The sequence below is a fragment of the Falco rusticolus genome, chromosome Z (assembly GCF_015220075.1).
Source record: "Falco rusticolus isolate bFalRus1 chromosome Z, bFalRus1.pri, whole genome shotgun sequence".
In the NCBI taxonomy this organism is placed as follows: domain Eukaryota; kingdom Metazoa; phylum Chordata; class Aves; order Falconiformes; family Falconidae; genus Falco; species Falco rusticolus.
Genome location: NC_051210.1, coordinates 40,196,415 through 40,211,096, shown reverse-complemented (window position 1 = coordinate 40,211,096; position 14,682 = coordinate 40,196,415). Strand labels below are relative to the sequence as shown.

At 37.0% G+C, this 14,682-nt stretch overlaps 1 protein-coding gene across 5 annotated transcripts in view; it reads right to left on the bottom strand.

Moving 5' to 3' along the window:
• Window positions 1–14,682, bottom strand: part of FANCC (FA complementation group C) — a 91,624-nt gene that overhangs the window by 20,886 nt on the left and 56,056 nt on the right. For all 5 annotated transcript variants that reach the window (XM_037374106.1, XM_037374103.1, XM_037374104.1 and 2 more), the window contains 4 exons: window positions 10,874–10,993; window positions 10,006–10,070; window positions 6,083–6,247; window positions 2,996–3,152 (listed from right to left, as the gene is read on the bottom strand). In XM_037374106.1, coding sequence (XP_037230003.1) covers window positions 2,996–3,152; window positions 6,083–6,247; window positions 10,006–10,070; window positions 10,874–10,993 — 507 coding nt within the window. The remainder of the gene's footprint in view (window positions 1–2,995; window positions 3,153–6,082; window positions 6,248–10,005; window positions 10,071–10,873; window positions 10,994–14,682) is intronic.

Here is a 14,682-nt window from a genome sequence, read left to right as displayed (position 1 = left end):
AAAAGTAAGAAATGTCACTTAATATCTTTCTTATACCAAGTCCAAATCTAGATTTATTTTGAAGCATACACTTACTTTTAAAGCATAAACATCTTTTTACAGAGGTTTAAAAAGCTCCTGAATTCTTCAACATTATGAATAAATCTGTGTGCGCTATTTCAAAAAATTTACCATAACACCACAGGTTTTGAAGACCAGCAATACTGTGGGAACTAATTGTAACTTAGCCAGAAGGTATTACAACAACAAAAAACATTTCTTATTTTATCTCTATATCCTTCCTCCTTTCTCCTTTGTTAATGCCTGTTTCGTTTGCACAGCTCCCAGTGAAAGGTGAGGGTGGATCCAGTTGGTCTCGGAACTTCGGGATAAGGCACAGCAAAAGGGCAGTGCAAGGGCATGAGAACAAGAGCAGTCTTCAGCTTGGTATACTGGTAGGCACTGCGAGTCACCGTATCACCCACTGAAACTACTTGCTCTGAAATGCTAAAGTGAAAATGACAGCAAGGGAGACCCTACAGCTAGAGCTTTAACTGCAGAGTGAAACATAATTTTGATACTCGGCTGGACTTAGGAACGCTGACAAGGTGGAAAAACAAAATGCAGCAATGACAGATGGTTCATGAAGGCGAAACCAGCAAATTTTAAGCCCTCTCAATCTACTGCACTTTTCTTGCAACGTAACTTTGAAAGAAATAAAACTACTTCAGAAAGCAAAGAACTGAATATGAACTATAATTGACACTGATTCATTCACATCCCCTTTTACAGATGTGCTTTATTTATATACATATCTGCATTTCTGATTAAACGTAAAATTCTAGTATGTGTATTTATTTAAATTTTAGTTAACACACATGTACAAGCCTTAAAGTCACTTAGAAAGAAAGACATCCACTCACCCACCAAATTCTGAAGAAGCTTAAACGACATTTGTGATGGTCATTTCACCTGCTTTCACTACTTCTGAATAACTACAGAATTTCCAATACTAATTCCAGTTTAGCCCCAAACCCACAAATCTAATAGCGAACCATATAAAAGACAAATTAGCGGACATCAACACTACAATTGCTCTTGGAATTAAAATATAAGAGTATTGCATGTCAAGTATCTTTCGTAATAAAAGTATGGTGGTTTACAACTATCTGGGTACGATGGATCTCTGTGAGGTTTATTTACAGTTTGGTTACTGCATCAAGATATTTTATTTAGATAAATGACAATGCAATTATGTAAAAGCTTATTGAAACGTCCTTCTTATCATATACTACAATCAAATCACTAACATATTTCTGCCTATTTGTACTATAGAGCTTTTCTTCTAAACGGAAAAACATGTATAAATCAAGTTTTGTCTCATGATTCCACTTCTTATTATGATATCCATAAGGCAAACAGAGGTCACATCCCTCAAATACCATAATCCAACTGCCAAAAAATGCATACCCAGACTCCTAAATAAATATTTAAATATATTTCAGGCAGGCTAAATTAATCATACTGTTGGATTCAAAACATTGACATATCTAATGTCACACAAGTATCTTTATAGTACCATGTGTGCAAGTTGTACAAAACACCATTAAGTATTCTAGAACACAATTTGAGGATTAGATCTTCCTCTTATACTGCCTCTCTGAAGCTTCTCATCCTGTTGTTTTTAATTGGTATGCCATCTCCCATTTATGCACCTTCCCTCTTATCAATGCCTATAAATCAGCAGTATCCATCTTCCAACTGCTCCCTTCTTTATACCTCCATTCATTCCACTCCTTGTCCACAGGATGTCCTCTCTAAACCAGCATTCAAGGCTGCTGCATAGGTCTTTCTACTCTGTAAATACCTTACTTTGAAAGCACAAAGTCTTTGGAGCAGCGGAAAGTAAGGACAATCTAAGTGTGCTAGCACTGTAATGTTCCCTTCTTTTCAGGGATCAGGATGTGAAGACTAGGTAAATATGAACGTTGTTAATAAACAACAATAAAATTAAAACAAAGATTTTACTTTTTATATATAACCTAGACTTTTTTTTTTTTTGTTCAGTCACGTGTGGTAACATGTACTGTATTCAACTCAAGTACATCTGACACAGAAAAATTAGGCACAGGCTTTGTATATAATATGCCTTGTCTTTAGGAATACTTAAGATCCCTAGATGAGATATGAAGTGCTGTTGATGCCAAGCATTTACAAGATTTGCAAGTATCATAATGGATCCCTAAAACAGAAATTGAAATTTTCCAATTGAAAAGGAAGGCTATAACTTTTCCTATCTAGAATACACACTCTGTAAGCAGTTTCATAGGCTGAAAATAAGATACCATGTGCCATTTTTTATGTCTATTTTATGAATACATAATTTAAGTGCGTAGCACACATGCCATTTCACATCATAATTAACAGTTAAATTTGCATTTAGTGCTGCTAACTAGCTCATTATTTTGGAAAAGGTATTATGTCATGTTTTCTCATAGGAAAGATTTTTGGTGCACTGAACAACTCAGCATTTGAAAAAGAACTTTAACTACAGTTTAGCAAATGTTTTGTGTATAAGAATTTTGTTCAGGTTTGCAAACAAAACCAAGTAACTAATCAGTCCATAATAAAATAATCTACAAGGAATTTCAGTTGTTTAAACTGCTAAACTCTCTAGGACACAGCGATTGAAGTAAAAACAGATTCAAATCCTCCCAGGCTAAAATTTAATTTTTTTTAAGACAGAGGCAGGTACTCTGCACCCCCACCAGTAAGATTCTCGTCTCTTCATCCATTCTTCCTCACTGAATGAAATGTATTTTCTCTTCTACCAGTTCAGTGTAAAAGCTAAAAATGTAGTGGCGTTTATAAGACTCAGGATTTGCTTTTGCTTTAGCAAGTTACATGCCACGGGACAGCCGTTTCCCTGAAATACACTGATGTACTTGAAAACTCTCTGTCATTTCTGAAGCATGACAGAGCAGTCGGTATCAAACATACTACACACTGCACATACCAGTAGTGAGTCTTTTATGACACAAGCCACTTCTTCCAGTGAATTCATCTGAATGGAAACCAGCTGGTCTAAAAGGCACAATGTAGCTTTTTCAAGGCTTGGTAAGTGACGAAGCCAGAGGCTGAAGACAGTTGGTTCAGGGAGGGAGATCTTCTTCCTGGTTTAGAGAGAAAAATACTGTTTTCCCTGATGTAGTGGAAGGAAGACAAAAATGATTGGTGTTTTTTTAAGTACATTAGAGAAAAAGAAGACACAAAGATCAACCAACCTGGAACAAGGGAGCGGAATCTTGTTCAAAGTACCCCAGTCAATGTCAAATAATAATGGCAAAGAATAACAGCAAATCACCATCATCTACAAATGAAACCTTATCACATGTCTAAAACATAAAAAATTTCATTATAATGGATCCCAGAAAATGGAAATGGAAGGTTTATGTCTGGAGTTCCCTTCCACTCTAGAGAAAGGTCCTGCCCCACACTTGAGCTCTTTGAAACCCAGACTGCTTCCTGCAGGTGGGTCTGCTCAGAAAGTGTCAGCAGCTGACAGATAAGCAGTGAGGTCCTCGATGGTATTACTGCTGGCTAAATCAAAGCATTACCTGTCTTTGCAGAGAAATAAGGAAAAAAAAAATATGAGGAAGAGGTAGGTAAGTCTTCATCCCACCAACACTGACCAGAGCCTTGTAAAAGATAAATGGTTTAGAAAATAATTCTCTCTTCACCTAAAGCCTTCAGCTATAGCTTAGCTGAAACAGTGTTGTATCACTAGGAAATAAAAGGCGTAGCCCGTTTTAAAACACCACCACAATTGGTGTGGTCCAGCATAAATCAAATATACTAAAGTAACCACCCAAGAAGAGGAGTTACCACCGCACAAAACATCCTCACATATTTTTGCAGATATCATATTAGATGCAAATTAAAATGTTAAAAGCAAAAAAATACATAAATAACAAGAAAAATATGCATTGGTCTTAAATCAAGTGAAGATTAAAAAACCTAAAACTAGGCTGGAGAGTATATGCAAACTAACATTACTGATAAAAAAATACCAGTAGAAAGAAGATTTAACACCATTTTAGGATCTATTTTTTAAGTATGTATTTTGCCAAACATTTGTTTAAATATCAGCCTTCAGAATTCTGATATCTGAAAAGCTGTAATTTTTCCATTCAAAACTATGGAGTAGCTTAATTTAAAAGTGTAGATTTGTAGACAAGAAGTATATTGAAGTACATAGCATTTCAAAATCGTAAAGCAATGCTCAATTTCAGGATGCTGTTTAACTACCAGTATCAAAGCATATATGCACATCAGAGTAACTTAAGTATGACAAGCGATTATTTAATTTTGCCATAATCCTCTTTTTTTCTTGTTTTTGTGTTAGCATGGTAGATATTATAGATATTATGCCAGGAAAAGAAATCTAATAAGCATACAAAGAGGTGCTTGAAATCCGAGATTTAAAAATCATATAGGAAGTAAACTCTAGTCATCTAGTCTTCTGAGACTGAACTTGCAGAGGGTCCCACTGGGACAATGCTGAATTCTGTGGAGCACTGCAAGTCTCCATATTTAGCAACACTATGTCCTGGAGCAGGCTTCACCCATGCTCAGAAGGAAAACAAGTGTTCAGAAAACAATGGTAGAGTTAGGGAACACAAAATTCAATTGTTAGAGTGTGTGTGTAGCGGGGGAAATACAAACACATTCAAGTTAAGATCACATGAGCTTCAGTGACAGTCCAGGAATATACCAATGCAAAACATGTGTGAGCCTACATCTGCTCTCAGAGAAACCATACACTTTAGTCAAGGGCCCTGCAAGACTCTCTTAGTCAAGAGTCATATGAACTGAACTATTTTTGCTCACTGTCATAAACAAGTAGCTCAAAAGTTAAGGAAAGAGGCGCTGATGTCAGTCAGAAGAAACTTTTGTAGCCATCTAAAGGATTCAGACTCATACTATGAAGTGGCAATCCCTGTCAGTGCTCAATGACATCAGTATAGACCATCCATGCTGGACCTGTGAATTTGCTCTGAAAGCTTCCCAAATTGCATTACTGCTTGTGGAACACATCCAGCCTGAAGCCACAAAGATGGAGAAGTGAAAGTGCGCTCTTTTTTGGGACACATCCTTCACTACGGACCTTCACATTCCTTTTTCACTTGTTTTCCATAGCTTCTAGTAACATGTGTACAAATAAATTAGTAATTGTGCTTTTCCATTAATTACTTATTTTTGCTGGACCCCTCAATGGAGCAATATAAAAATCTTCATTGGAACATCTCAGAATTTATGACACTGAGTACAGAGGAAGCAATTAAAACTCTGATTAAAAAGGAGACAAATGGATAATTGAAGTAAAGTGTTCAAAAAGGGCCTTCTCTCATATATAAAAAAAAAATGTTTATAATACAACCCCTCAGCTACAACTTGAATAAAGCAACTCTCAGCCAAAAGTAGGCTGTGCTTTCCCTGACATCTTTCCTTCCCTGGCACAGCCAATCTTGCTGATGTTCAGCTTCACTCAGCTAGTTTTCATCCATAGACTAATTTTATCAGATCAGTGATTTTCATGGCAGCAAAACAAAGGAAGTTATATTTCACAAATTTCAGACTCATTAAAAATACCCTGCTGAAGAACAGGATAATTTAAAAACTTGATAATCAATGTCACAGAAAAAAATAAAGAAAAATATGGAAACACTCAAACATAAGGATCCATCTGTGCACAGAAAAACAACGATGGCTCTCAAAAGTCAAGTTAGGAATGTTGATATGCTTATAGGAAAGGTAAATTACAGTTCTATGAAAATTGATCGTATCATTCACAAAACACCTAAAATCTATTGAAGACTTTAACCTCCATTTAAGAGAAAAGGTGGGAGAAAGTTCCAGTCAATATTTAAAGCTGTCTACGGCCTACAACCTGAGCTCTGCTATTCAACTGCTAGCAAAGTATTTTACTATAATGCCAAAGAAGTACAGTGCATTCAGCATACAAACCCAGAGAAAAGACATTTAATTGAATTAAAAATCTTTATGGAAAGAGCATAAAAATCACAGACACTGTGCTACTTACTTTAAAAAGGCCTCATTCACAGCCTCCAGAAACTCTGAACTGAGAATTTCTTTTGATGCACCTCCATGGTAAAGAAGGAGAGTTTCCAGCAATGGCATTAGATCAGGCAGAGTAACAAGAGGGTGACAGATAAGGGACATGGCATGCACACGACTGGCTGAAACTCTGAAGGAAAAATAAATATAGATCATATTTCAAAAAAGTCAAAATTTTAATCCGATAAGGTAAAAGAAGATTAAACTAATTACAGAAGGTTAAACGTAAGAGATGCATACTTAACTGCAGAAGAATTATTTATTGGAATGACTGTTGACATTTCATTACATACTGTCTGAAGAATCTTGAAGAGAAGTCAGACAAAATTTGGTGGTTTAGTGCTCAAGGCAAACCTCTTGAGGGATACCAACACAATTCTGAACTGCAGCCAGCTGTGTTCATTCAGCGTCACACCCTTCCTAGCAGGGAATGCTTTGTCTCTCCCAGGATCAGCAAAGCACAGGTAAGAAAGATGACATATCCACAGCTCCCATGTAGGTTTGCTAGACCCTCACAACAGACCACCTAGCTGCTTCTAAGGACTCCTATTGTTTCCTTGACCTTTCTCAACAGAGACAACTTCTATGAACCAAAGAAAATGAATCCTGCTGTGCTCAGCTGAAAAGTTTTTGTCCTGCAAATCTACAGTTGAAGGAATATGTAATGCTTTTGGATCTCAATATATATACAAACCACTCACTTGACCAGCTCACTAAAACTACATGCTTAAAAATTAATAAAGACAGTGGAACCTGAAACATAAACAAAAAGGACAATGGCACACAATATAAGAGATAACATTTGCAAAAGGAAATCACAAGTTTACCACAGTATATATAGTTTCTAGCACATTAAACTATATGAACATTTTTCTAGAAGCTGTTTTGACAGGAAGACATTTATTAAGACCAAGAACTCTCAAATACTGAATTCTAGCAAATTAAAAATGACTAGATTTTTTGTAAAGGCTTCCTTGAGTTGACGCAAAGTTTTCCTGATTTCATTGTTCACTAAAAGGGGTGTATTCTTTGCAAGAACCTAAAATCTGTTAGACCACTAATACAGTCTATGAAGAGCTAAGACAGGAATTACACTATAGGTTACTCTGAGTAAGAGCTAACTCTACTGCCCTGCATGTATTAAAGCTGCTCCTAAGTAGATGTTGCTTAATGGTCGCTGGCATATGCTGTAACAGAAGTGCAATGATCTTTGAACATCAGGTACCATTGTGGTGTCCACAGTGAGAAATAAAACCTGACGCGTTTTCAAAGACTCAGATTTCTGAATTAGTACCTAACCAAATACGTGCTTAAGGTTTCTTACATTGAAGATGCAGCTTTTACAATGAGAAGTGTTTCTATAAGAATGGTAATTACTGGGCTGATATTTATTGTGCAGCAGTGTTTTCTGGGATATACATGTAAAGTTCACAGATCTGAGATTCTTTAACTCAATCCCCTTTACAAAATTTTGTTTCTAATTCCTTATCCAGGATTAGCAAACCTTAGCAGTTTACTTTACTCTTAACTTTGGAAGAAAAACCCTGCAAAGGCAATTTTCTTCTTCTACATAATCATCAAAATATGTTCTTGGAGAATACTACACAGTGCATTCCACTGTGTGCAATGTATTTCAACAGACATTGTAATCTGTGTTGCTGTAAGCATCACTGAATGGATAAAGAAGACAACATACACCTCTAACTGCAAACTACATTTGTCTCTGGAACTCGAATAAACAGCTGTATCAGAATTCATACACTCAAAAATCCTCCTAAGTTTTGCTTTTATTCTGGTAAAAATCAAATATTTCTGTTCCCAACAGTCTCATTAGCTTTTCAGCTAAGTCTGTTTCACCCTAATTTATAATATGTGGGTGTTTGCTTTCTACATAGAATAAAACTTCGTAATGCTCATACTGAAGTCAGCTCTACATGAACTCAGCTTCTTGACTCTTCCTTACGCAAGCACCTCAGTGCAAGAAGGAAGGCAGAAAAATAGCCAAGTTATTAGCTCATGATAAAAGGAAGATTTTTCAATCAGACTCCTCCTTCCTGTAATTTTACAGGCTATGTGGTGTTAAATAGGTCATAAAACTAGTATCATCATAGCAGCAGCTTTGACTCTGAAGACCAAAGGAGTCATGCATTTAAAACAGAAGACATAATTTTAATATATAGACTATATTAAAAATTGCAGTCCTTATTTCTGCTTTTGTTTTTCAGCTGGAATGCACTTAATTTACATGCAAACCAAGGGATCTACTGATGTATTCAAATATGGTAATTTTTAAAGGATTGACAAAAGACCATGATCTGCACTTCAAGGTCAGTGAAAAGGCATGATCATGTCAAAAATAGTGATAACAGTAGCATTAGGCAAATGTATCCCCTTTTTTATGGTGGCAGCTTTTTGCTTAATTCACTGTATTTATGTAGTACAGATGAAGAAGGTGATTATTCTCACTGACTACACCTAGACATGCAGGAACACCCCACACAATATTGCAAGGTGATTATTAGCATCTCATAAAAATCTGGACTGGCGATGTGACCAGAGCACATCACAATTTCCTTCCCACTCTCCATCTCAGACTCTCATCCTTAGAAAATCAAGCCAAGAAAGCAGTTAAAGGGTGGAAATACTATGTGCTTGGGTGGATTTCAAATAGTTATATATGAAATACACAGTATTGTCACAGCAGTGTTTGCTACCAGACCAAGGAACAAATGGAAGTTCTTTAATGAGAGGTTCTTTAAATAAGCATGGACAAATTTTACCATTCATAACAAGCACTAAGTAACTACTATGCTGTCATATTAAACTATCACTCACACAAACAGGGGAAAATATTCCTTTAGATTTTTTTTTTTTTTTTACTTTTTCTCATAGTAACTCCCAGTTAACTTCGTGTTATATATATACATGTAGAGAGAGAGAGTAGCTACCATTATGATTATGAAGTCTATGAGTTTCAACAAGGCCAAGTGCAAGGTCCTGCATCTGGGTAAGGACAAGCTCCAGTATCAGTGCAGACTGGGAGATGAATGGACTGAAAGCAGCCCTGCAGAGAAGAACTTGGGGATACTGGTGGATAAAAAAACGGACACAAGCCAGCAACATGGGCTTGCAGCCCAGAGGCCCAGCTGTATACTGGGCTGCATAAAAAAAACCAAGGCCAGCAGGCTAAGGAAGGCTGCTTTAGTGAGACTTTACCTCAAGTACTGCATTCCGTTCTGGGGCCCCCAACATAAGAAGGACATGGACCTGTTGGCACAAGTCCAGAAAGAAGGGGGCCATGAAGATGATCAGAGGCTGGAGCACCTCTCCTATGAAGACAGGCTGAGAGAGTTGGGGTTGATCAGCCTGGAGAAGAGAAGGCTCTGGGCAGACCTTATAGCAGCCTTCCAGCACCTAAAGGGGGCCTGCAAGAAAGCTGGAGTGGGACTTTCTACAAAAGCCTGTAGTAGACAGGACAAGGGGTAATGGCTTTAAACTGGAAGAGGGTAGATTTAGATAAGGTATTAGGAAGAAATTCTTTATAATGAGGGTGGTGAGACACAGGGTGCCCAGAGAAGTTGTGGCTGCCCCATCCCTGGAAGCATTGAAGGCCAGGCTGGATGGGGCTTTGAGCAGCCTGGTCTAGTGGAAGGTGTCCCTGCCAGATGATCTGTGAAGGTGCCTTCCAACACAACCCACTCTACGACTCTCAGGTTAAGTAAAAATTCCCACATGAAGCACCAGTTAACAAGCTTGTCCACACCTAAAATTATCTACATATATATCCAAAACATTCAAACTGAAGCCTAAGTTGCCCAAGTATAAAAAAGTCTTCGCTGAACTGTAATGATCCAAACTAACACATATCAAAATTATGATAATACCTACCTTCCCTGAATGTTAAGTCCATTGAACTGATTCTCTCCGAGTTCTGTTACTAACGAAAAGACCATCTGTTAAATAAAATAAAATAAAAATTAAATTAATTACACATACTACAAATAAGCAGACATTAATTGTATGATTCTCTATGTGACTCAACATACTGTACAGGTTAATAACTTTCTCTTTTCACTCAGTTTGACTTTTAATTTTTTTAATTATTGGTGCCAAATTAAAGCCATCCAGATCACTGAATAAAATGTGCTGCAAATTGTTTTTTTAACATACATTATATACCCTCCACTTTGGAAAACTAGGAAGCGATTTATTTTAGCTCTGCTTCCCCAAGAGTTGAGGTTAAACTTTCAGAAGAGCACTACTAATAGTTTTTATATGATTTATCTAATTTAGATCAACTTATTATGAAAAATTATTCCCATTATTTTTATATATTAAATGTAAAAGACACTTTTTTCCTAAGATTTAGGTCTCATCTATAATTTTAAATGCAGTGCATACAGTCAAAGAAAACAATCCAAAAATTATGTTCAAATACAGAATAAATATATGTAATTTAAGCTTCACAGGGAGAATAAATTGATAGGGCAGATATTTTTTTTGTTGTTATAACGAAACAGCAACAGGAATTTGGTTTTCCTGAAAATCTATTACAGTGTAATATAATAAAATTTTTTCTCATTTCTCCAGAGAGCTCCCACTTCATTTTTTCCCTTAGAAGGCTGTAAATGTAGCTGAGGTAAGAAAAGATAAACAAAGTTCAGTCCATGTTTCTTATCACAATGACAGCTCCATGTATGTGCTTACAAACTGGTGATTTATTGTTAACAAAACCTCAATTGCACAAAATACTTACATTTTTAATTAACTGACAATAATAATCTGATGATGTGTAGCCAAGAGTTGATATGAATGTACTCGTTTCAGCTTCATTACTTTCCCATTTAGAAGAAGAAAGAAGATGGCACAGTAAACTCTGTGACAAATGAACAGAAGGGAATTAAAAATGTATTAGGCTACAACATGCTGTGTAAAAAGAACTAACTGCTATTGAGCTGTGTATGCGTAGGATCTTTGAATTGGTTGTGGCCATTTTACACCATTGGTACAGAAGAACAGGCAGCTGCCATCAACCAGAAGGAAAATGCTGCAGCTGCTACAATCAAACATGTGTTCACACACCACAGGATTTCAGTAACTGCAATAGCAATGGAGGCTATCCATGTCAAAACCAGGCAGACCTCAAGTAGGTTTTTCAGTTCTCTGAGAGCCATTTCAGTCTGGTATCATCTGGATAGTAGTAGTCACATTGCTACACAGCAAAAAACCCACTTGTAGTCTTGATCAGTACCATGATCAAGAAGAGGAAGCACAAAGTTAATATTTTCTGTATCGCTCCTTCAAGAGACTACAGTATTTTTGATGGGATTCAGGGTCTGGCCTCATAATTTATTTTGCTTGATTTCCTCATTATCTTGAAAAGATAATGATAAAATTTTAGTTTAACATTTACTTCTTTACCATTTGCTACAGAATGCTTTAAGTCACATTTAATAAATGATAAATAATGACTTTTTAATACATCATATAAAAATCAAAACAATCCTTTGATGACAGATTCAGAGTAAAGTCAGATTAACACATTTGATAACACTGGTTCTGCAGGCACCTACAGAGGCCTCTCTCTGACAGTACTCTGGTTTCACACTTCCCCAGTTCCTCAGCTCTGTACTACAGCTCTGCTGTCTTTTGGGCAGATCTTACAGCCCAGCACCTTCCCAACTGAACTCATTTAGGAAAGCTGTTAGGTGAAATCTTGAGCTGGTTTTTGCATCCTGCTGTCATAACTGAGCAGGGGTAGCTTCGTGTTGCTTAGCAAATGATCCACACTCAATTTGTTACAGGGGTTTTTTTCTTCCTGTCCTCTGTTGCTACATGCTGATGTAACAACAGCTACATTCCCTTTCCAGAGATTCATTTTAGGGCTTTATGTATCATTGACACTTAAAGAACAAACTAAATTACATTTTGTATGGCAGTAAGTATAAAAACCTTTGTAACAGAAGGTCAGGATTAGCAAAGACTGAAAAAGACCTTAATTTTAAAAACATGTAATTAAAAGGAAAGTTCAGATGAAAGCCCTGTGAATTCCATGGTCTTAGGGTGTTTCCATATATGCTTTTTAAAAGAGGGATCTGATGAAAGAGTTGACACTAAAATAATAAAAATCAGTAAGCTTGTTTTCTCCTTTCAGAAACCTGTATCAAATATTTATGCATGCTTTTGTTGAACATCCCTAAGCAACTGCTTCAGAAGTCTTGGAATTAGATGTATTCCCTGTATTCCATGTTTCATTACTGTGAGACAGAAGATAGAATCAACAGAAGCACACCAAAGGTCTAAGAAAATTCATTACTATCAAAATAAGTAAGAAGGATCTGGGACACCTTATTTATTGTACTTTGTTTTAAGATTAATTTACTACCTTGCAGCCTTAATTTAAATGTCTAAATACCCTTTTTCTTTCACTATAAAACTTTTTTCCTAAATAGCCCTCAACAGGAGAAACTTCTGTTTTACTGCCATGCAGTGACTTACCAAAAACTAAGGAGAAAGGAAAATGCTGTGGCAACCCAGAGTTTCAAAGAAGTAAATCACATGCAACTTTTGCATTCTTAAGAAAAAGACACAAAAAGGTGGATTTTCAAAATGTACAAGCATCTAAATATGTCAAAAGTGAAGGCTAAAATCTATTAAACTGTACAATTTCCAAACACCTTAATCAATTTATTAATATGAAACCGTACATATTTTTATTCTCCTTTGCAACTATTACTAAAGCTAAAATTTGTTTTCAGAATGTTACCAAGGGTTCAGACAAGTAGTTCTTACAAAATAGGACAGTTCGCTAAGTAGAATGAGATCAGACTGCAAGCTGAAAAAAAAATAAAAGAGCAGTTAGTAACAACAATCTTGGGATGCCACTTTTGCTAGAGATAAGGAGGTGGCTTGAAAAGTACAAGGTTTGTTGGATTGCTCAGTGAAAGACTTGCAGAAAGCTTCAACAGTGAGAAGAACAAACATAAAAAGCTCTGACAAGGACCTGACAGGCTGACACGGCAGCTAATGACAGCTAAATGAGGGAGTATCTTAAAACCCAATATATTCAGCTGTAACACTATAAAATACATTATCCTGTGACCCTCTCTGTAACCAGAGCTTTCCTAAGGATAAAACTAATCTAACACTCTTTACATGAAGAGTAATTTCAAAACTACTTTCCCCTTACCCTTGTGCAATAGTCATTGTTGACTAATCAATAGAGGGAAAGACAAGACAAAATTACTACACATCATCAGTGTCTGCATATGGCCTGCAACATTCTCATGGGTTTTTTTGTTTAGTTGGTTGGTTGGTTGGTTGGGATTTTGTTTGCTTTTCCTTTTCTGAGCACATTGCTACATCCATGCTAAGATTTTACGCATTTCCTTTGGAACATGCAAAACCCCTGAGCAGCCAGAAGGGGGCAAGGGAAACAGGGATAAGGAGATCGTTCAGTCAAGATAAAAGGAGGTTTTAGGTAGGTATAGAAGAAAAATATGTATTGAAGATGAAAAACATTTAGAATTCAGCTATATGTCTTAAATATTTCATTTTACAGATGCTATTGCCAGTGCAAAGCCTGAGAGATATACATACATGCAACAAAGATAAGAAATTTGGTAACAATTTAAAGTATTTTTCAGCTAAGATTTAAATGCTTTCTTTGATCCAGAAAGTTCTCCGTATTTCTAGAACATGTAGCTCATTTACTGCACTTAATTCTGGTTGTAAGTAATAAGTCTTTTACTACTATATATTGCATTAGCAGAGAGCTGTCTGGAAGAAAAATACTGACAATTCACTCTTAACATTTGAGAAATGGACTGTTGGATGGATATGGAATTGGCTAGATGGCTGTGTCCAAAGAGTTATAGTCGACAGCTCAGCGCCCGAGCAGAAACCAGTAATGAGTGGTGTTCCTCAAGGATCCATACTGGGACCAATACCATTTAATATCTTCATCAGTGGGGTGGGGTTGAGTGGACAGTGGGGTTGAGCACACCCTCACCAACTCCGCAGATGACACCGAGCTATGTGGTACAGCTGATTCACTTAAGGGAAGGGATACCATCCAAAGGGACCTTGACAGGCTTGAGGAATAGGCCCGTGCAAAGCTCAGAAAGTTCAGCAAGGCCAAGTGTCCTGCACCTGGCTCACAATTCTCAGTATCAGTGCAGACTGGGGGATGAATGGATTGAGAGGAGCCCTGCAGAGAAGGACTTGGGGATACTGGTAGATGAAAAACTGGACATGAGCCGGCCATGGGTGCTTGTAGCCCAGAAGGCCAGAGACACTGGAACAGACTGCCCAGAGAAGCCGTGGATACCCCATCCTTGAAAGTGTTCAGGGTCAGGTTGGATGGAGCTTTCAGCAACCTGGTCTAGTGGAAGGTATCCCTGCCCACAGCAGGAGGGTTAGACTACATTATAGTTGAAGGTCCCTTCCAATCCAAACCATTCCATGACTATGATTTTTGTAAGGTGAACAGTTTCTTGAACACCAGATTTCTGCTATTCTATCACAAAATCCGCTTGTAACATTACACTTCTGTGTAAGTACACT